The 20571-nt window shown below is 49.0% G+C and overlaps 6 protein-coding genes across 6 annotated transcripts; 3 read left to right on the top strand and 3 right to left on the bottom strand.

The window, feature by feature from the left end:
• Positions 1 to 195: 195 nt before the first annotated feature.
• On the top strand, positions 196 to 1794 carry PSV08DRAFT_211612 (acyl-CoA dehydrogenase/oxidase). Its single transcript, XM_014222562.1, has 3 exons — positions 196 to 344; positions 416 to 1267; positions 1322 to 1794. The coding sequence occupies exons 1-3, from the start codon at positions 253 to 255 to the stop codon at positions 1686 to 1688; spliced, it is 1311 nt and encodes a 436-aa protein (XP_014078037.1). The 5' UTR covers positions 196 to 252; the 3' UTR covers positions 1689 to 1794.
• Positions 1795 to 2718: 924 nt separating this feature from the next.
• On the top strand, positions 2719 to 7799 carry PSV08DRAFT_232341 (uncharacterized protein; the record flags this gene model as incomplete). The annotated part of the gene is made up of 2 exons (XM_014222560.1): positions 2719 to 3376; positions 3424 to 7799. The coding sequence occupies 2 exons, from the start codon at positions 2719 to 2721 to the stop codon at positions 7797 to 7799; spliced, it is 5034 nt and encodes a 1677-aa protein (XP_014078035.1).
• An 866-nt stretch (positions 7800 to 8665) lies between these two features.
• PSV08DRAFT_232338 (uncharacterized protein) lies at positions 8666 to 9631 on the bottom strand (the record flags this gene model as incomplete). The annotated part of the gene is made up of 2 exons (XM_014222559.2): positions 8994 to 9631; positions 8666 to 8921 (listed from the first exon to the last, which is right to left on the bottom strand). Exons 1-2 carry the CDS (start codon positions 9578 to 9580, stop codon positions 8666 to 8668), a joined length of 843 nt encoding a protein of 280 aa, XP_014078034.1. The 5' UTR covers positions 9581 to 9631.
• A 2300-nt stretch (positions 9632 to 11931) lies between these two features.
• Positions 11932 to 13109, bottom strand: PSV08DRAFT_374984 (kinase-like protein; the record flags this gene model as incomplete). The annotated part of the gene is made up of 6 exons (XM_066093298.1): positions 11932 to 12263; positions 12298 to 12546; positions 12604 to 12680; positions 12725 to 12868; positions 12918 to 12976; positions 13065 to 13109. 6 exons carry the CDS (start codon positions 13107 to 13109, stop codon positions 11932 to 11934), a joined length of 906 nt encoding a protein of 301 aa, XP_065948033.1.
• A 780-nt stretch (positions 13110 to 13889) lies between these two features.
• PSV08DRAFT_405798 (S-adenosyl-L-methionine-dependent methyltransferase) lies at positions 13890 to 15582 on the top strand (the record flags this gene model as incomplete). Its single annotated transcript, XM_014222557.1, has 5 exons — positions 13890 to 14279; positions 14343 to 14469; positions 14524 to 14867; positions 14920 to 15344; positions 15394 to 15582. The coding sequence occupies exons 1-5, from the start codon at positions 13937 to 13939 to the stop codon at positions 15580 to 15582; spliced, it is 1428 nt and encodes a 475-aa protein (XP_014078032.1). The 5' UTR covers positions 13890 to 13936.
• A 2096-nt stretch (positions 15583 to 17678) lies between these two features.
• Positions 17679 to 19349, bottom strand: PSV08DRAFT_190402 (uncharacterized protein; the record flags this gene model as incomplete). The annotated part of the gene is made up of 3 exons (XM_014222556.1): positions 17679 to 18845; positions 18895 to 19008; positions 19125 to 19349. 3 exons carry the CDS (start codon positions 19347 to 19349, stop codon positions 17679 to 17681), a joined length of 1506 nt encoding a protein of 501 aa, XP_014078031.1.
• Positions 19350 to 20571: the final 1222 nt, after the last annotated feature.

The raw sequence follows: 20571 nt of genomic DNA, 5'->3' as shown, positions 1-20571 counted from the left end.
CCCCACGACTACTCAGCACCATGTCAAATCTAATCCCAGTGGCCATGCCTGCGAATCGATGACGTCGGTGTGTAGCGGCTCTAGCATGTGATCAACAAAGAGCCCTTCTCCGCAAACCCCGGACATGTGGGCGTGCGGCCTGCGCCGGCTAACTTTGAGCTGCCTCGGCATATTGGCGGTGGTCCATTGCCAACTGGCTTGGGTACAATCGCAACCTGTAGTTCCCATTCTTCCCACACATTTTTTTTGACAATGGCCTCATTCTCACGATCTCTACGACCGCTCACCCGCGTTGCTACGGCTTCGTCGCGTTCGCTGCGACCAGCAGTCCGCCCCGCCCCGCAGTATGTCTTAAATCCACCGAAAAAAAGTGTTCAATATAGCCAAAGCAAAAACTAACGCGATGGCGGGCCAGAATACGATGTCTCTCCTTAACTCCTTCCCGGCGAGAAGCTGTCGATATCTCAGATGTGCCACCGACACCCATCACCCACCTCTCGGAGACCGAGATGCTCATGGGCGATTCGGTGTCCAAGTTTGCCAATGATGTCGTACTGCCCAAGGCCCGAGAGATGGATGAGGCTGAGGCCATGGACCCAGCAGTAGTCGAGCAGCTGTTTGAGCAGGGACTCATGGGCATCGAGATACCCGAAGAGTACGGTGGCTCGGGCATGAACTTCACCTCGGCCATCATTGCCATCGAAGAGCTGGCGCGCGTCGATCCCAGTGTGAGCGTCATGTGCGACGTACACAACACACTGGTCAATACTGCCATTCTCAAGTATGGCTCTGAGAAGCTCAAGAAGGAGTGGTTGCCCAAGTTGGCCACCAACACAGTTGGGTCGTTCTGTCTCTCCGAGCCCATCTCTGGCTCTGATGCCTTTGCACTCGCCACCAAGGCCACGCGAACAGACAATGGCTACAAGATCAACGGCAACAAGATGTGGATTACCAACAGCATGGAAGCAAACTTCTTCATTGTCTTTGCCAATCTCGACCCCAGCAAGAAGTACAAGGGCATCACTGCATTCATTGTCGAAAAGGGCACCCCCGGCTTCTCCATTGCCAAGAAGGAGAAGAAGCTGGGTATTAAAGCCAGCAGCACCTGTGTTCTCAATTTTGACGACGTTGAAATTCCCAAGGACAATTTGCTAGGCAAGGAATTTGAGGGCTACAAATACGCCATTGGACTGCTCAATGAGGGCCGCATTGGTATTGCAGCACAGATGACCGGTCTGGCACTGGGTGCTTGGGAGAACGCAGCAGGGTGAGTCTCATCGTCATGGTCCCAATGTGAGTGGCCACGCGCTAACAGTTATAGCTACGTATGGAACGACCGCAAGCAGTTTGGCCAACTCGTTGGCGAGTTCCAGGGCATGCAACACCAACTCGCCCAAGCCTGGACCGACATTCAAGCTGCTCGCGCCCTTGTCTTCAACGCCGCCCGTAAGAAGGAGGCTGGCGAGGAATTCGTCATGGATGCGGCCATGGCCAAGCTTATGGCATCGCAGGTTGCCGGGCGTGTGTCCGGGCAAGCAGTTGAATGGATGGGCGGAATGGGCTTCGTAAGAGAGGGCCTAGCCGAAAAGTACTTTAGGGACAGCAAGATTGGCGCCATTTACGAGGGAACAAGCAACATCCAGTTGACGACTATTGCGAAGCATTTGCAGAAGAAGTACACCAAGTAGATGATTAGTATGACGGCCAACCTACTAAAAAATGAATTAAAATACTGGCTAGCTTGAAAGCCACGTGGAACATTTTGTTCTTACGCTTCCTTGTATTTTTCCTTTTTTTCTCTACATATTTGTTTTTCGTCCACTCTGCAACGCCAGGGCAGAATGATTTACTAATAGATCGCGGGATCGATTCAAGCATGCTGGGGATCACGAGTGATATCACACCACGGGCAGTGCCCAGTGCTCCTGCGGCAAAACGACATGGTTGACTTCCGCAGTGACGCCGCCGCATCCTCGGACCAAACGACTGCACCATGTTCTTCTCTACTTGCTGTAAGGGGCTATGCACTACTCTAGTTATTAACAACCAACAGTAGCATTAACACCGCATAGCACCACAGAAGCGATGCGAACCATGGTCACTGCGCACATGTGCACATGTTGAGGGGCATGCACATGCGATCTTGTCTCCCCACCCTCGACCCACTTAGGCGCCAGAGATTCGTGGCGGCCAGCCCGGCACGACAGCAACCCAACCGTCCAGGCTTATCCATGCACTTGAGGCGCGCCAATACCCTCGATCGGAAAATATCGCGAAGAACCATGGGTCTGCCGTATGGAACCCCCGGGTTGTATATCGTCATACCTGCGCCTGGCGTGAACTGCTGCTGCCCATCAGGTCAGCTTTTGCTCTTCTCAGTCTCAGGCTGTGTGTATCTCTATTATTCTCAAGATGCTATCTTGTCTTTCTACGTACATGCTCTGATTGAAGTCGATCCCAAATCCCAAAGTCTCTTCATTTCCTTCCCCATTCCTATCACATCCCTGTTTTTTTCCTTGTCCCAGTTCCGCCTCTTGCGTGACGGTGGCCCACAACGCACCACCTTCTTAACCCCATCCGTTCCAGTGTCCCAACGCCATCGCTACCGGCGCTGTCGGAATAGTTCTTCCCCCCAGCCACATTGAACGAAGAGTTTTGGCCGTTATCTGGCATAAGTCGCAACTTGGTCACCTCATGGTCGTGTAACCACCGCCCACGATGGCGTCAGGTTCCAAGGCCAAGGACAAGGACCCTCTAGGTGCCAGCCGCGCGCATTCGGGTCTAGAGGCCATTCTGCCTACTAATTTCCTCGATATGCAAAAATGCGCTGGCAGTCTTCCCAAAGAGAACAAGCCAAAGTCGTCTCCACGCTCGCGGCCATCTGCCACCCCACAGTCCAGCGTGCCACGATCCGTATCGTCCATGTCAAGCAGTTTCATGCAGGAACACTGGGGCCGCTCCTCGTCCTATACTTCCAAACCTGAACACGATGGAGAAGATACCCACAATCCACAGTCCAAGGAGGAAGATGCCCCCCACGTTATAGCCAACTGGGCCCATCTATCTTACATCAAGGCCCAACGTAATACGCTTCGCGCCGAACTGAAGGCACATCAGATTGCGGGCGCTGAGGCAAAGCGGTCAGTGTCATCGTTACGTCGTCTAGCCTTTCGCATGGCCGTTAGTATATCCGTGAAGGAGAAACAGATTGCGACTACTGCCCGGAACCTCGCCAAGAGCAGAACAAACCACTATCTCGAAGGTAAAGATGCACAAAATAGAGTCGAGCAGTTGCAGCGGGCGCTGCGAATCGAAGAAGACCGCAACAAGGAGATTCTCGCAGCATTGGAAAGGGCCTCCATGCTGACACTTCAATGTAAGTTAGCTGCACTCTGGTACTAGCTCTTCTAATCAGTGTCACAGATTCAACCCCCAAGGAAGAGCCACGCCATAATCATGGAAACAGTTTCCTTTCCCCGCCTCCATCTCCACCAACACGCTCGAGTGCTCCTGATAGCCCGTTCGGCTCTCCCAAGACTCCGACACGATCGTCCACAGCTCCATGGCACGATGTCGACTTTCCGCTCACTCCTCGCCTCGGAAGTGCATTCGAGATTCGCACGTCTGACAGTCGCTTGATACGAGCCAAGCGTGAATCAGACCAAGCTCTTGCTGCATGCCGGAGGCGTATAGAACAACTCCAAAGTGAGTGTGCAGAGAGCAAGGAAGATGGAAGGCTTTTGGCAGCGACCAAAGCCGGATTGGAACAGGAGATGCAGCATCACCAATCTCAAATTACTACTCTAGAGCGCTCAAGAAGCAGTTTAGCCAAAGAATTAGAAGCTATCAAGGTGCAGCTGCAAATGGCTGTAGACTCAGAAGAACTCTTGAAACAGAAACTGCAAGACAAGAGTGAAGAGCTCGCAGCATGGGACCAAAAGAATGCAGATATGACGCACACGATTGACCTGCTACAGAAGGAAAAGACTAAGCTAGATGAGCATGTCCGGATGCAGACTAACCAGGTCGAAGAATTCAAGACTCGCACTTCGGTTCTTGAGCAAACGTTACACTCCACACGCGATGAGCTCGAGAACGTCCAGCGTAACGAATTGTCGCTTCGAGAACGCCTTGCAGAGAAGGAGAAGGAGTGTGAAGATTTGCAGAAGAGAATTGACCAAGGGTTGGAAGATATTCGAAACCTCGAGCAGAAAGTTAACACGTACGACGCGGAAGCCGCCGAGCATACCCGGAAGATTGAGATAGGAGGAAATGTCATTGCTCAGTTGCGTGAACAACTGTACAATGTAGAAGCTACGAGCAAGGATGCTCATGGGGCCTCGGCGGACATGAAGAAGGAGTTGGAGCTGTTGCAGGAGAAGCTGCGTACTGAGACTGAGGCACGCGATGGTTTGGCGAACGAACTCGAGGACTTACAGAGTGGAAAGGCTACGGTAGAGAATGAGTTGCGTGCCACTGTAGAAATATTGCACGAGGAAACAAAAGCAAAGGAAGAACTGGAGGCGAAGTTGGAAAACTTGCGCACATCTTACAACGACACGGAAACCAAACTTCAGCAAGCTCTTGAGTGCGTTCAAGCATTAGAGGCAGCTGATGGCGTCGCCCAAACAAAACTTGAGACGCTAAGAGACGAGAAATCCGCACTGGAAGCCAATCTTGAGAATGTACGGCAGCTTGGGGTTAAGCTTGGTGAGAGTGTTCAGATGAAAAACAATGAGCTTGCAGAGATGAAATCGACGAGTGTGAGTTTACAGGAAAAGCTCCGACAGTCACAAAAGCAGAAATCATCACTCCAGAAAGAATTGGAGCACATGCGCAATGCAAAGCAAGAAAGCGATGACCGTCATGCTGCCGAAATGGAGAAGAGCAACGAACATCTCCGAGAACTTGAGGCCTCGATTCTCAACCTCCGATCTGTTCTGGAGTCATCAGAGAAACTAGGAGTGTCTCTTCGCGAAGAGCTTGGCCATCTACGAGAATCCAAAAGGAGTACTGAAGGCGAGCTTGAAGAGGCTCATCGTGTCAAAGCGGAACTTGAGGGTCAAATTTGCGAAGCCCAGTCGCAGCACAGGTCAACGCAGAGCGACCTTGACAGCTTGCAAGCTAAGATTGGAGAATTGGAGAACAACTTGACAGAAGGCCAACAATCCAAGTCGCTCCTTGAAGAACGGTTAGCTGCATCAACTACGGAAGTTAGTGTGCTCAAGGATCGGTTATCAGATCTGGAAGCTGCACTAAAAGACTGTGATGATGCGAGGGCGAAGGCTGAAATAGCTTTGTCGGCTGCGCAGTCAGACGGTGATACGACCGCTTCAAATCTCGCGAATCTTCGCAAACAAGCCCATGACATGGATGTGGCCAGAAATCAACTACAACAAGAACTTGACGAAGCCATCAGCTCCAAATCAGATCTAGAAGTTCAGTTACGCTCTGTGCGGGACGATCTCAAGAAATCTGAATCAGAAGCGAACGGCGTTCAGGTACAGCTATCTACTCTACAAATCCAAATTATGGATCTTCAACAATCGAAACAAAACTCCGAAGAAAGCTTGAATTCTCTTCAAGAATCTCTTTCGGGGCTTGATGAGAAGTTGCAAAGCACGCATTCCCAACTACAAAACGCTCATTCCAAGATCTCACAGCTTGAAACGAGACTGGCATCTAGCGAGGAGGAGCTGGAAGCCATGTGTCGCGCAAAGGCAGCTGTTGAGAAGCGGCTCGAACATGCGCATGCCGATAATGCGCGCCTGGAGGAAGAGCTGAGACTTGCTCGACAAAGCAACGAAGCTATCAGAATTCAACTCGACAACACAGTGGATCTTAACAGCGAGCTGAATGAGAACCTCACTGTAGCTCGCTCAGAGATGGATGAGGCAAACATTCAAAATGCCAAACTTACGTCACAACTGAGGGAAGCCGAAAGAGAATTAGAAAAACTTCGGCAGCTCAAGGGTGATGTAGAAGCGAGGCTAAACAAAGCCGTGGAAGTCTCAGCGAGTACGGAACAAAGTCTTTCTTCGGCTCGTTCTCGACTTGACGAGCTTGAATCGCAGAAATCTTCTCTCAATACCGAACTTGCTCATTCTAGGACAGAGCTAGATGCAGTGCGACAAGCGAGAACGGAGTTGGAAGCTAAAATTGAGGGATCTGAACGCCACAACAAGTCTCTTCAAGAAGATCTATCTGGCATGCATTCACGGGTAGCTGAGCTCGAAGCCAACTGTACCAACGTGATTGCTCAATTGTCGGCAAGTGATCAAGAGTTGAATAGCCTGCGACTGGAGCATGCCAAGCTTGAGGAGTCTTCGCAAAGTACGTCCCATCGGACAAATGAGCTACAACTTGAACTTCGCGCGGCTCAAATGCGTCTCGAAATTGCAGAGTCTGAGAGCTTGGACGCATTCAACAGGTTTCTCGAAGCCGACAAAGAGCTCGTGTCACTTCGCAATACGAACGTCAAACTTGAAGCTTCCGAAAGAGAACTTATCTCACGTCTTGCTTCTGCGGAAGAGGAATTGAAGAATGCGCGTCGGATGAATGCCGACCTCGAGGCCTTCCTTGAAAGTGTTGAGTCAGATATAGCCAACGCCTATTCTGCCGTCGAGGATACCGAGAAGCGCTATCTGGAGTTTGTAGAGGACTCTGAAGCTAAACTTGAGGCTGCAAAAGTCTCCAAGTCACGATACAGGACTCGACTTTGCGATAAGAATAGCGAGCTTGAGACTGTTACTAAAGAGAACTCTGATCTACATCAACAGATTGGCAGCCAAAGCCAGGAGATGGGCGCACTGGAGAAGAGCAAGGATGAGCTGGTTGAAGAATTATCGAAGAAGGAGAAGTATATTGAAGAACTCGGGTCATCAATGGATGAGCGGATGAGATCAATGAATGCCGCGTACAACGACCTCAAGAAGAAGTACGACCAAGAGCACCAACAATTAGGAAGCGACCACGCAAGCACAGTCCGACTAGAAGCTGAACTGGCAAGAAAAACGACAGAACTCGATCAACTCCGCCACGACCAAGAAACCCACACCACCTCCTTCACAGTCCTCCAACAACAACTCGCCTCACTACAAACCGACAAACAAACCTTCGAATCGCTCATCTCCACCCTCCAAGAAAAGCTAAAGCACCTTGAACTCCTCGAAGAATGGTCCACTTCACCCACCACCTCACCCACCCCTCTGCCTGGCACCCATTCCACCGCCCCCTCCACCCCCAAATCCTCCCACCCAACCCACATCAGCACCCCAAACACCAGTCCGCGCCCAGACACCCGCGCAAGCACCGTATCCCGCGACCCCGACGACGTATGGGCCCACCAAGTCGAGCAAGTCCGCCTGCAACGCAGCGAAGCAGCACTCCAACTCCGCGGCCTGAAGACATCGCAGCACCATCTCAAAAAGACGCTGCGAAGCACAGATAAAGAGCTGAATCGGCTGGAAAGAGAGAAGACCAAGCGCAGCCCGAATTTGCTCCGCAAGAGGAGTAGGCCGTTTAGTGCGAATGCGGCTGCATGCAGCGATGTCGAGGGCGTGGCGGACGAGGCGGCGGCAAAGGACAAGAGGAGAATGTCGCATGGCTTGGCCCTTTTGACGCGCCCGAGTACGCATTTTCATGCTGTTGGGAGTGCGGGTGAGGATGGCGGCGAGGCCAAGGGGAAGAGAAGTGCTGGGCGGAGGGTGGTTAGTGTGGGGGATGAGCTGGGTAGGAAGGAGAAGGAGGGGAGGAAGTGGGGTCTTGGGCTTAGGGGGTTGTTTCATCGGGATGCGTAGGAGTTTTTCTTTCTTTTTTCCATTTCCTACCTTTCTTTCTTTCTTTCTTTCGGTCTGTGGGATGGATTGGGTTAGATGGGGTAACTCGAGCTCGCGCTCGGAAGGGTTATAAGTGATATCCAGGTTTATCGGGGGTTTTTTTTTTATTTCTTTTTTTTTCTACTTCTACTTCTTCTTCTCTTTGTAAATGTAAGAGTAGGGAGCTTGTTGTTTGTTAGCAGTGTTGAATAGGGATGGGAGAGGTTCAGGGCTTGGATGTGCTGTTTACCCACTCGCTTGGTTCATTGGGAGAGCTAGATAGGATTGTATTACCGAGGAAATATCTAAGACGGTCTTTACTGCTGCGACGCAAAATGACGTACTCTGTTTGATTGCATGTAAGGTTGAGATGCCCTTTGAGTTGTGGCAGTATTCCGTGGTAAAGACGTTTTGGTCTTCGTAGGCTGATCCCGCTTGTTCTTAATTTCTTTTCTGGGTTGCTGCCGGTTGATCGAGAGTCACTTGATGTGACCAACCGTTGACTTGGCTATTATGGCTCTCTTCCTACTGTTAAACCGAAGTAAGCAGGGTTTTTGTTTTTAGTATTCGTCACGTCACTGAAACACAAGTTCAACAAGACTCTCGATATCTTTTTGCGTAGGTTGATAGTGACAATAGTGAACAAGACATTACATTTCTTCGTGTACAAACGTAATAGTAGTGTTTACTCTAATTAAGTTAGAAAATGCGCACAGCACATATACACTAAGCACTGCATCTCGAACTGAAAGGCTTTAGACATTACTACATGCCCTGACACTGTCTATATTCTTTCCCATCAGCGTGTCATGGCATTTGCTAACCTTCTGTATTCTCGATCTTCAAACCTAGTTGATCAAAATACCCTTTGCCTTTGCCTTTTGGCACTCAGGACCCAGGTTGGGGTCGAGCTTGTTGCCAGCGACCGAGATGTACTGGATCGACTTGCTCGCGCAAAGGTCCTCGGGAACGGTGCCCGTGAGGGAGTTGTACGAGAAATCGACGGCGGTGAGGTTAGGCAGGAGGCCGAAGCCTACGGGGATGGTGCCAGTGAGGTTGTTGGTGGCGAAGCTGAGTCCCTGGAGCGACATAGCTTTTGTCAGACTGCTGGGGATGGGGCCCACGAACTGGTTCTCGAGGAAGCTGGCGGCCTGGAGATTCTTGGCGTCGGCAAACATGTCGGGGATGACGCCGTTGAAGCGGTTCACGCGGACAAAGAGGACCTCGAGGTTGGGTAGGGAAGACATGAGGTTTGAGGGGAGAGGGCCGTTGAACTGGTTGTTGCCGATGTCGAGGTAAAAGAGACCACTGTTGCTGAGTACGTTCAGAGGGAACGAGCCGCTAAATTTGTTCTCACTGATGTCGACTTCATATAGGTATTTGAAGTTCTTAAGATTGGGGACAGAGCCGCTGAAGCTGTTGTTGTTGACATGGATAAGGGCAAGGTCCGGAAAGTTCTCGACGAAGTGGTTCAGCTTGATGTTGCCGGTCAAGTGCAAGTCGTTGAAGTCGATGGAAGCAAGGGTAAGAACACCAGTGTCGGGATTTTGGGCGCAGGTAAATCCTTCCCATTGGCAAACATCGGAGCCCGTCCAGTTGGCGAGGATCTCCTGGGGTCCAGTAACCGTCTTACGGAAGGCGACAGCGGTAGCCAAATCTCGCACCAGATTGGCAGGAAGAGCAGCAGCTTTCTGCGGCTGAACGGGCTGGTGGGGAGCAGCCTGCGCCAGGGCAATTAGGGAGGAGACAATGAGTGACAACATTTTGGAATGCGTGGTTAATGAGAGTGACGACTCGATTGAGTATTAAGTTAACAAAATGAATGACTGTTCGGATCTGGAAGTGCGTATCCTACTCTTTTCTCTGCTCAGCAGTGCGAGCAAGTTATATATGACAGAAGTATATCCCTGAGGTTCCCTGACCAGGTGGGCCATGCTGCGGAGCGTGGTAATAAGCCCGAAATGAGCACCCGAAACGTGCGTCGATCATTCTGATTACTACGCTATGGCGCCCGTTTTTTTGGTAAGTAGGACGCCTTGGCACAGTGCTGACGACATGTAGATGCTAGATGCTGCTCGGACCCTGAGAAGCTCAACTTGAGTATCTCGATCGCTTCTTGTTGGTGATTTACTAATGATGTCTAGTGTGGCCCTTGCTGCCTCAATTTGAGTCCATCTCTTGAACAAGACAACACATGCGTACGTCTTTTGGTCGGACACACAGTACCCGTATAACCAGCCGCTAAGAGCCAGCCCAACGTGAGCAAAGCTGACTGATGTAAGACTACTACGGACCTTGTACATTGCTCGGCGAATTTCATCTAGAAAACTACTTTGGACCTAATCCACCAATGAGAATAACCATATTTTCGACTAGTAGTGTGATCACGTTAAAAGCTCGGATCCTGCGAATGATGAGCATTTGAAACATTCGGTTCGTTACCGACCGAAACACTAATCTGCCCACCAACGTATAATATAGTACGGATCTAATATTTCGGAGCGGGAGCTACGTAGGTAACGGCCCCACATTGTAGTTCATCTTACAAAGTACATGCAAAGTGTGCGATAGTCGATGTCACTTGGTTCTCCACTCGCTTCGTTTCTCCATAAGATGGGTAGGCTAAGTAAGTAAACGCCGGAGAAAGGTCGTGACTGTCAGAAAGCTTGACGCGTGGCTGACATGCGCCGACTTCCCTGCTGTTCTTAGGCGGTAAGAGCAAACATTTGCGTGGTCTGCAACTGTTTGACAGTAGGCTAGCGAAAGAGTTCATACAAACATGTTGTAGCTTATCGAGGTGCAAGGCGGTGCAAGGTAGTGCTTGACGACACAGAATATTTCATCTGGCACTGCCATCGCGCGAAAAGGCTCTTTTAGTCGTTGACAGAGCTTTCGATATGTACATTTGCAAAGCAGTCAGATTGATCGGGTGATGAGCCAAGGGGTACAAAATGGCATAAAAATCACTGTAAAGGGGCCTATGTAAGCATATCGGCAACCAAATGTGGTTAGGCCTGCTGATGATTGGCAAATTACTCGTACGTAAGCGTTAAAACCGGGCTAGTACTAGTAGTATGACCAAGCTTGGCTGATTGCGACGAGCCTTGCTGCATCCCCTTGAGCCAGGAATGCGCTTGTGGGTTTAAACAGCCTCCAAGCCGGGTAATTACTTGAACATGTGAAATTACAAAAACTCTCTTTATGAATTTCTGCCAATAACTCGTCGGGAGATCAATTAAGTATGAACGGGCCGACAATCGGGTGCAGACGGACCAGACACTAACCTTGTGAACGGGCCGTGTACGACAGCCACCGGGTCACACAATGTCATCGGAATATGGTAGAAATCTGAACTTTAGAATCAAAGTGAGTAAATTATCGCTAGTGGTTTCCAATGCACTCTGACAACTTTGCTCAAAATGATCGGTGTAGATGCCCCATTACAGCTCAGATGCACTTGCTGGTGTGGTCTGGATTCAAAAGCCCTTCACGTGCAGTTGATATTACACGTATGGATCTGTTAATTTAACGTGTTCACCATTTTCACCTCTCATATTCTTTGTCGGTCGCTGTTTTACATCGATTTGCATTGCATAAGAGGGGCACAAAAACAGTGAGGCAGAGTGTAGTTGTGTCTTTATGAAACAAAGCTCACATAGCATCGACTGGAGGCATTTCAAGGCATACGCTTTGCATAGAAAGTGTGTGACTGTGGCTATGGCATAGTATGCGTTCTCTTGGGGTGTCCAGCACTTTATAGTCACCCTGTCTATCTTTCAACGTCGTAGCTGGTCCGCTGTGAAGCTACATCGGGTCAACATGTGATATGTGATTGCCGACATTGATTAAACTATAACTAGTAGTCTCTCTAACTTATATCTCTGGTCTCTAATCGTTTTTTTTCTGCGCTGAGAAATTCCCATAGGTCCTTGCCAGGCTAAACTGATTCTGTGCAATTCTTCTTTCGGATCTCTCTGCTGCACATGCCTACGATGTGTTTTGTTTCTTTCTCCAGCCAATTTCCAACACTTTGCAGAACATGCGCCACCAGCTTGACTTTCGTGAACTGATTGTTGAGTAATTGAACTTTGAACGTAATACTGCAGCTGAGAGCTCAGTGAAACCACGGATCCTCCAACAATTCCTTTGCTGTAGGTCTATCCCTTGGGTCCCTCCTCATGATCCTGCAAATGAAGTTTCTATCCCCCATCGTGAGTTCCGGATCTTCAGCCATTGAGAAAGGCTTCAACGATCTATTTTCCTTAAGGTAGGCGCTGAGGAGTATAAAGATACTTTGTCTCTCTTCATCAGCAATGTCCCTATAACTCATAGGGAAAGGGCCAAATATAGATGTTTGCTTAGCCAGAACATGGGAGGGGAATTCTGGGTCATCCACCGAATAATCTTTGGGTAGGAAGATATGCCAGTTTTTTGCTCCATATAAGACTAATAAGCTGCAAGGAATATTTGTTAGTCTTACATCTAGCGAAAACAGTATTGAAGAGACTTACTGTGGCACTAAAAGACCAGATGTCCGTAGCGGTACCCCACCAGAGTTGGAGGTTTGCTTTAGGACTGCGAAAAATTGCTGCACCAATGACGTGACCAATCTCGAGTGAGTCCGCATTTGGGTCAACATGGTATGCGTCTCCACAGTCACTCGGCTTCACTTCGCTGAACCTATTTGTCCCGACTCCATAGTTGACAAGGATGTTATCCAGGTTGACATCTGTAAGTTAGTCAGTCATTTCTTATCCTCTTGAAGATACAACTCTTCTGATCTAACCTGTGTGTAAATAACCTGCTTCATGGAAGGCATTCAATGCTTCAAGAATCCCCTTTGCTACTAACTTGATCTCTGACCTCTCCAAATTTTTCATATTCGAGGTGCGTTGTCCCGGAGAAACTTCAAGACCAGAGCTGGAGGCTCTTCGATCTGGTCAAGTAATGGTCGAATGTTTGGGCAATGCTGAAACAGGTTCAGCGTCTCCCTTTCATTGTTGAGGCGTTTTATAGGTGCGGTCTTGATGACAACAGTTCCTGTGTTTATGCTGCTTCTCAGGTTAGTATTGTTGAACCACTGTTAAGCCTTGTGCTTACCTGGCAGTCCAAAAATTCTTATGTAGACTCTTCAGAACTGTATACGTTCCCAGAAGACCCTGCAAATATCCAATCTTGAGTGTCGTGCCTATATCTCCCAGAGGTCTTATTTGCCTTGTGGAGTGCAAGAAATGGAGGCGGGCCTACTGCCTTGACGCTATTCCACCATGGACATTTCTGGTATATTGGCATGACTGCGGCCAGTGAAAGCAGAAATTTCTTAGCGGCATTCATATCGCGTTTGTTTGTGCTCGAAACACCTCCAAAAATAATGGTAAGATCATACAAGATCTGTTGAATTTCTGCCAAATAATCGCTTCCTTGTCAGCGCGCATAGGGACCTCATCGTTTTCTACACCTGAACAACCTCAATCGTGTCATGAATGCTTAGAGATGTTAACCCTTTGAGGTCCTTCCTTAGCATTGATACTCATAATATTTTGGCTACCGCTGGTCACTATGTCTTCTGAATCAGTTGAGCCAGATCAGTCATCGTCGTTTTCCACCTACCATCACCCAATATGGCTAGGCTCTCTAGATCCCTGTTGTCATATGGAACCGGACAATGATCTCACAAGCATCTTATCCAACCCATCTCCTACAATCCATTTGCCTATTCACCCAACTTTGCGGCTAAGTTGGGGAGATACCTAGTATACGAAGCCCTCAACACTACGGTTAGTGGAGAACGCCAGTTAGCGAAGATACTACAAACTCTCTAAAGGTTCAGAAGAATATACCAGCCGATGCAAGGACATGACATCATTAACTTTAGCCGAGCGATAGCAGTAAGCGACTTCGTACAGGCCACTGCAACCATGGCAAGGGCGCTACATCTCAACAGGAAAATTACCCGATTCGTACTATGCTATTTACATGTTCAGATACATCAATAAAAGGCACTAAGGAAGGATATGCAGAATGAATGCGCTCAATGTTATTAAAACACAACCCCGCACCCGACCGGGAGATACAGAACTCGATATTTCCTCCTTCACTTGCAAAAACCATTTGAAACAATGGAACCTAACTCGACTACGATCAAGCTCATGCAGCTCGAGGCGCTCATGCATTCTGCGCTAGCTACGCTGGGAGCATCAAGCGGAGATTACAAAAACTCTCTTCCCCCTAGAGCGCTATTCGATGCCCAAAGAACGATTCTCGCTGCAGTTGGTATGATCACTGAGCTTGTGAGCACGCCGAGCGTGCGTCTTTTAGAAGTATCGATGCAATATTTCGAGGCACGAGCTTTACACATAGCAGCTGAGAAACGAATCCCAGACATGCTGGCTGGCCATGATGAGAATGGTGTCGCAGTCAAGGAGCTGGCAGAGCAAGCAGGTTGCGACGCTCTAAAATTATGTTAGTATCGCCGATATATGTGGAAGGCCCCGGTCGTGTGTATTAACTTTTGCATAATCGCAGCTCGAATTATGCGTTGTCTGTGCTCCATACACATCTTCAAGGAGGTCCAGCCCGACCGGTTTGCGAATAACGAAGTCTCAGCTGCTTTGGTAAAAAACGAGCCTCTCAGGGCATATATTGTGATGTTGTATGTCTCTTTGGGCCCCCATAAGAAGAAAACGCGCTGAATATTCATTTAAAGCGCATTCGATCTGTACTCTGCTTCGGATCATTTACCTAGATCACTTTTCGATAAGAAAACCGGCCCTTCTTACAATGTCGCAGAGACTGCCTTCCAAAAGGCTTTAGGCACCCACAAGCCAAGATGGGAGTGGTTCGAAGAAAAGATCACCGTGCAAAATTTACAGGACGGCCGTTGCGGGACCGACGGGGGTCAAAGCGGATATCCTGGTCCTTTCGGATCCGAGCTGAACAAGGCAGTGGAAGGCAAGGCTGGCTCTGAGCTGATAGTTCGACCGGAATTGCCCATCTTTGGTCTAGCAATGGTTGGAGGAGGTAGAGTCCTTGGGAAGGCTCATTTCTATGGTGCGTGTCTCAAATAATGGCGAGGATTTGCAACAGCTAACAATATGGCTAGACTATCCTTGGGAGTCACTGGGCTCTGCTCGCGTGGTCGATGTGGGAGGAGGCGTTGGCGGATTCTGTCTCCAACTTTCGCAGGTCTACCCGCAATTGCAATTTGTCATACAAGATCGCGCACCAGCGCTAGAGCAGGCAGAGACAGTAATCTGGCCTAAAGAAAATCCTGAAGCTATTGCACAAGAGAGGGTACAGTTCTGTCCACACGACTTTTTCGAACCAAACCCGGTAAAAGAAGCCGAAGTGTATTGGCTTAGATATATCATGCACGATTGGTCAGACGAATACTGCATTCGCATTCTGAAAGCCATCAAGCCTAGTATGGGACCACGATCACGAATTCTGATCTGTGATCAGGTCATGAACACAACGCTGGGTTCGGAAGAACTCACTGCTGCACCCTCTCCTTTGCCTGCTAACTGGGTAAGTTGATAACCTAACTATGTAAGTGCAAATAACACTGACTTGATAGGGATATTACACGCGTTACTCGCATCAACGCGACCTCGCGCTGATGGCAGCGATAAACGGCATTGAACGCACACCTCGTGAATTCCGTACTATTGTTGAGAAATCGGGGTTAAAGCTTCTCAAGATATGGGATTGCCGTAGTCAGGTCTCATTAGTAGAGGTTGTACTACCGGAATCAGAGCTTTTGTAAAGAAGAAGAGTCGAAAGAAGACAAAAGGAAAAAAAAGCATGAGACTACCGACTACGGGATGAAAGGTAGGGCCATTGTTGGGGGACCAATAGCTCCATCCTGGAATGGGAATGAGACTTCTTGGTCAGAACCCTTCAATGTATAGCTCTTAGCTATGGATGTATCATTTTTACATATGTTTTCGTGTTCAACTTGTTTGAGCACTTTCAGCCCTACATGAAATCCTTCAAAATGAGACACTCGAATGCACTTCCAATACTAGTAATCACAAGCCCATTTTTTTATGATTCAACCATCTTCCAGATCGACGAGAATAATGCTGTCAGTCTGGAAGCGCAGACACAGATACACAAGCCGACTTCTTATTATCGTCAACGACACCACGTAACATCACCGAGCATTCACATCTCATATTCTTCACTCGCGAATAATTGCCCTACTCGGTTCAAAACCCCTCTAACTGTGGCAGCACTAAATTTTTGAGCTTCTCAAGTCCATCTCTGGGCCCTAACCCCCAAATCTCGTATCGACATCCACCAATTTCCCTCTCTCGGTCCCCACCACAAACAACAAACCACGTCACAGCACTACTCCGCATCTCCTCGCCCCATTCCACCTCACCGCCTTCCCCATCCACTCGCTCCTTTGCCCAAAAACACAAACACAACACCCTGGCATCTTGTCAAGAAGAGAAAGAAGCAGACCCGGACAGCGGGGCCACCGACCACATCGAGACCCTGCCGCATCATGCCCTACATGTCACAAGCACATCCTCCCCACCCAATCCCCCATGACCATCTTAAACCCCTGCCTCCTACACATATATGTACATATGTACATATGTGCATACTTGTTTGGCCCCCACATGCCAATCCTCCCCCACGTTACGCAAAAAAACTGTTTTTGGGGCCGCTCAACGGGTGTGGGGCTGCTGGTACTGCTGCTGCCGTGTCACCGTGGCACAGGCGCGGTGGTAGGTCAGCAGGTTATGTGGCATGGGGTCCGTCCGCAGAGGGCAGGAATGTAGCGCAGTGAGAGAAAGGGCCCATTTATTCTGTTTTGTTGTGCACCCGTTGAGTGGCTGCGGCGTCTGGGGGGTGCGTGATGCTAGGGGAAGGGGGAGGTGAGAGGCTGGCTGCATGTTTCTGTGGATTGGGCCGGGGTGGGCATGGGAGCGTTCTGTTTGCATGTTGGGGCGTATGTGGTTGGGGAGGAGAAAAGGGTGGGGGAAAATGACCTTTGTGAATGTCGTGGCTGGGGATGGACGAGGGGCTTTGGTTGGGATTTTGCTATGGTATGCTACCTTTTCGCCTGGTACTTTGTTCATCGTGAATTTGATGCCAGAGTATTTGTTAGATGTTAGGTGACTTGGGATTTATCAAGTCCAAAAAAACAGTCAGCGAATCACTGACGCGGAACATCTGAATACAACTGATGATTATCATTACTCTCTACCAGTCATATCTGCATATGATCAATCGACACAAAAGTATCTGATACATAATTGTTCGTGTTTCATATCGAGATGTGCATGCGCAATCCAGCCGATATACACAACAAGCGTGTCTGAATGTTGATAAAAAAAAAGACTTTTGCAAAAGGAGTGGCCCTGGCGTTATGTCTCTTTCCCGAGAAGAGATTGAGTAAAAATGCTAGTTTATGCGCGAATAAAAAGAGATGTCCGCGAGCGTAATGAAAATAAGATGTGGTTGAAAAGAAGAAGAAAATATGCTGGAAGCAGACAGAAGTTGCAGAAAGCATGTATGGTACATGTTGATTGAGTATAAATGAAATGAAAACGACAAAGGTAATAGAAAATTCAAGTAAGAAGATCTGGCAGTGTCTGTCGATTGTCGGAAGGGAGGTGGCGGTCCGCTTTCACTGAGGCCGAGAATACCAGGAATTCAAGTTTGTGCTTTCTGAGGCGCTTCTTCTGACTCAATCTGGGTGGAAATTTGATATCGGACAATCAAGCCCAAGCTTGATCCGAAAAAACTCGCCAACCCCCGATCAGCAGTAGTGGATGTGGACTCAGGGAGCATCGCAAAAATCAATAGGCTCGATTCATCCAAATAAGCGCAAAAGATTAGGCGTCGTTAGTAGGTGGCTTTCAGGCTACCTACAGAAGTGCGTTGCAACCGCGTGTTTCGGCCATGACATGTGTCACGATGGGGTTTGCGGCTGCTGGATGAGTTCTGAGGTGGTGAGTGATTCAACGGATTATAACGATGACTAGTGCCTAACGGGTGATTGCTCGGCAAGTCACCAACCGTGGAGCTCCGCTTCGCTGAATGCTTGTTTTCAAAGCCGTAAATATTAGATTGAAGATCTCCTGGTGCAATCTGGCGACTTCCACGGACACAAGAATACGCGGTGGCTTGTGCAGATGCGCTCATTCCATCGAGAAGACCCGGGGTGCTGAAGGCCAACTCAAGCTGAGGACCCGTGCTTGTTGTGGCTATGTCCCCCGTGGTGGGAAAGTAGCCGGTTGGGTTTTCTGTGCTATCATGCAGTCTGGGTTGAGCAATGACTTGTTTTGCATCGTTTGTTGGAGACACCCCTGAAACATTTGCTTGATTGCCTCCCTCAACTACCCAAGGTATCGGCGGTCTTGAAAAAGATCCCTTGTTATCGATGACAGAAGAGCTGCTTACCCGAGCAGATCGGAGACGTTCGTCTTGTGATTTATCTACAGCGTTACGACTGGATTGAGCTGGATTAGGCTGTGGCATTGGTAGATGTCTCCGAGTGACGCTGGGCTCTGGTGGGTGTGTTTGTCGGGGACGAGGTCTTTCGGGGAGAGACAGCTGGAGAGATGACATGCTAGCGTCTAGGGGAGAAATGTCTGGCGGAGTGACCCGGCCATTTGAAGTGGCACAGGGCAGACCGTTGAATGATTCTTGGTCGAAGCATGCACCCCCCAGAGATCTCGCCTCTGGATCAATTCCTCGATATGAGGACCCGTACATGCTTGCGTTTGCCATCGGTGCCGTGTTTGGTATAAATCCTGGTGACTGTTCCAGGTTGAATGCTTCCACAGGCGAGGCATCTTCGGGAAACGGAACAGTCCAAGCTGGGGCATACGTTGATTTAGTGTCGATTGTTGGGTATTGCGAGTACTGAATGGGCATTGCACGCTGATACAGGGAGCTGTTGCCTCCTGACTGATACACAGGCATCATCTGTGGTGCACCCGCCAGGCTGCTCAAGTTGTGGGCCATGTTGATATTATCCATGACTTTGTGAACGACATCAGACCCCACCTGCCATTGTTAGCGCGAATTCAAGGAATTTCAAAACCTAAGTACTTACCCGATGAAACTGGCAATTTATTGACTCAACGCCAGCTGCCCGGCAGTTGAGACAACCAGACCCATTGCCTGGATCACCGCTGCACCGAATCTTTCTCTTACGGCAACGTGCACACTGTGCTCAATATCAGCAATCTGATGTCACAGAATGTTTCATAGAAAGATATGTAACAGCTTCTTTCAGTCGCATGCGGACCAGGTAAGAATGCTCTGTATCTGTGCCTGACTTACCGCTACTGCAATACGACGTCTTACAGGACCAGATTCTACCATGTGGTCCTCTCCACCCAGCATGGCTCGTGTGTGCATGCCACCAACTGGGCCACCGACAGGGTAGCTGCGAGGATTCTCTCGTGTGTTGTGACTCAGTGTTAACGGAGCATGGCGGTCGTCGTAGATGTAGGTCTGGCATGAAATATTGTGCGATAGGCAATGACGCTGGCCTTCGTACTCCATGAATGATATGGACATGGGCCTTACTGATGGGGTTAGCTGAATCGAAACTTTCAGAGATAAGCTCCTAAACTTACAAAAGAGGGAATTTGACACGTTTGTTCTTTGAGGAGGTATCTTGGGGCTCTGTCAGAGGAGACTGTGGGCTATGGCTAGATCAGAGCGAATCGGCTGAACTGTCAATGTCTAGAACATGAATGTTACTCAACGGCAGAGAAGAGACAACCAGTGAGCGCGTTATACAACAAACGACTAGAGGGGCGAATTTTATAGCTCAGAAGAGCAGTAGATCCAGTCTCAGCGAAACTGAAATATAGAGTCAACCGCGTGGCTAGAGATGTAGCAGAATTGACGTGGCAGTATTACTGCGAATGAGTCTTTTTCAAACATGAAATTTGGGATTTCAGCGACCACCGAGTTTTCTAATCTGTTGGATTGCTTGACGATGTCAACAGCGGCATGACAGTTTTGCGGGAACCTGCATGCATAGTGACCGCTCTGTCAACAGGGGTTATGAAGCACGTATCTCAAAAAGAGCACTGTCAAGACGCCGCGGAGAATGAAAATGGGTAAACCACCGTACGCTAGGTTGGGTATCGACCACAAGCCTTGGGTCCGACGAAACGTTCCAACTAAGGGGAATATAGTCGGATAGCCTCTATCCAGGAGCATTATATGGAGACAACTGAGAGGCGTCAATACCCCAGCGAGGCCATCAATCATATGTGTACACTAGGCACTGCATAGTATCTCAAAAGGGTTGTCGATTGTTTATAGGCTGCATAGTACCACCGCGGAAGCGGGACATACGGCAAGGAGGTGAGGCCACCTTCGCATAATAGTCGCTTAATGAAAGCCTGCAAACTTTACTACGGCCTGGAAAGGAGTAGATATTGGGAAGAATGGAGAGGCTAATTCCACAAGGATGTTGAATCGCCAGAACAGATACATGGCGTTATTGACTACGCTTGTTTTCAAGGAGCCGGATAAAACACCCAAACTCGATTATTCACAAAACGGTCAATTTTATTATGGGAAATAATGTCTCGTTATTGGAATGTCTCGGAAAAGACGCTTTGTCCCCAGGGTTTGAGCAAAAACTACACGAATGTGTAACCTGCCTTCGGTGTTTGCCCCGTTCTCAACCAGCGACCCTCCCTGATGATCGCCAGAGTCGTAGCCATGACTTTGCAGTTCAGCCTAGTCATGGAAAATACCGGCACTT

The sequence above is a fragment of the Bipolaris maydis genome (assembly GCF_028858645.1).
Source record: "Bipolaris maydis strain C4 unplaced genomic scaffold PSV08scaffold_17, whole genome shotgun sequence".
Taxonomy (NCBI): Eukaryota; Fungi; Ascomycota; class Dothideomycetes; order Pleosporales; family Pleosporaceae; genus Bipolaris; species Bipolaris maydis.
The sequence above is the reverse complement of the archived record's forward strand: the minus strand, read 5'-3'. Positions and strand labels throughout refer to the sequence as shown.

What these genes read in the sequence shown, in the direction of transcription:
- PSV08DRAFT_211612 (XM_014222562.1), top strand. Translation starts at nt 253, where the DNA reads ATGGCCTCATTCTCACGATCTCTACGACCGCTCACCCGCGTTGCTACG. An exon ending in GCAGTCCGCCCCGCCCCGCA is followed by an intron (nt 345 to 415) that starts GTATGTCTTAAA and finishes ATGGCGGGCCAG; the next exon opens with AATACGATGTCTCTCCTTAA. An exon ending in GCTTGGGAGAACGCAGCAGG is followed by an intron (nt 1,268 to 1,321) that starts GTGAGTCTCATC and finishes TAACAGTTATAG; the next exon opens with CTACGTATGGAACGACCGCA.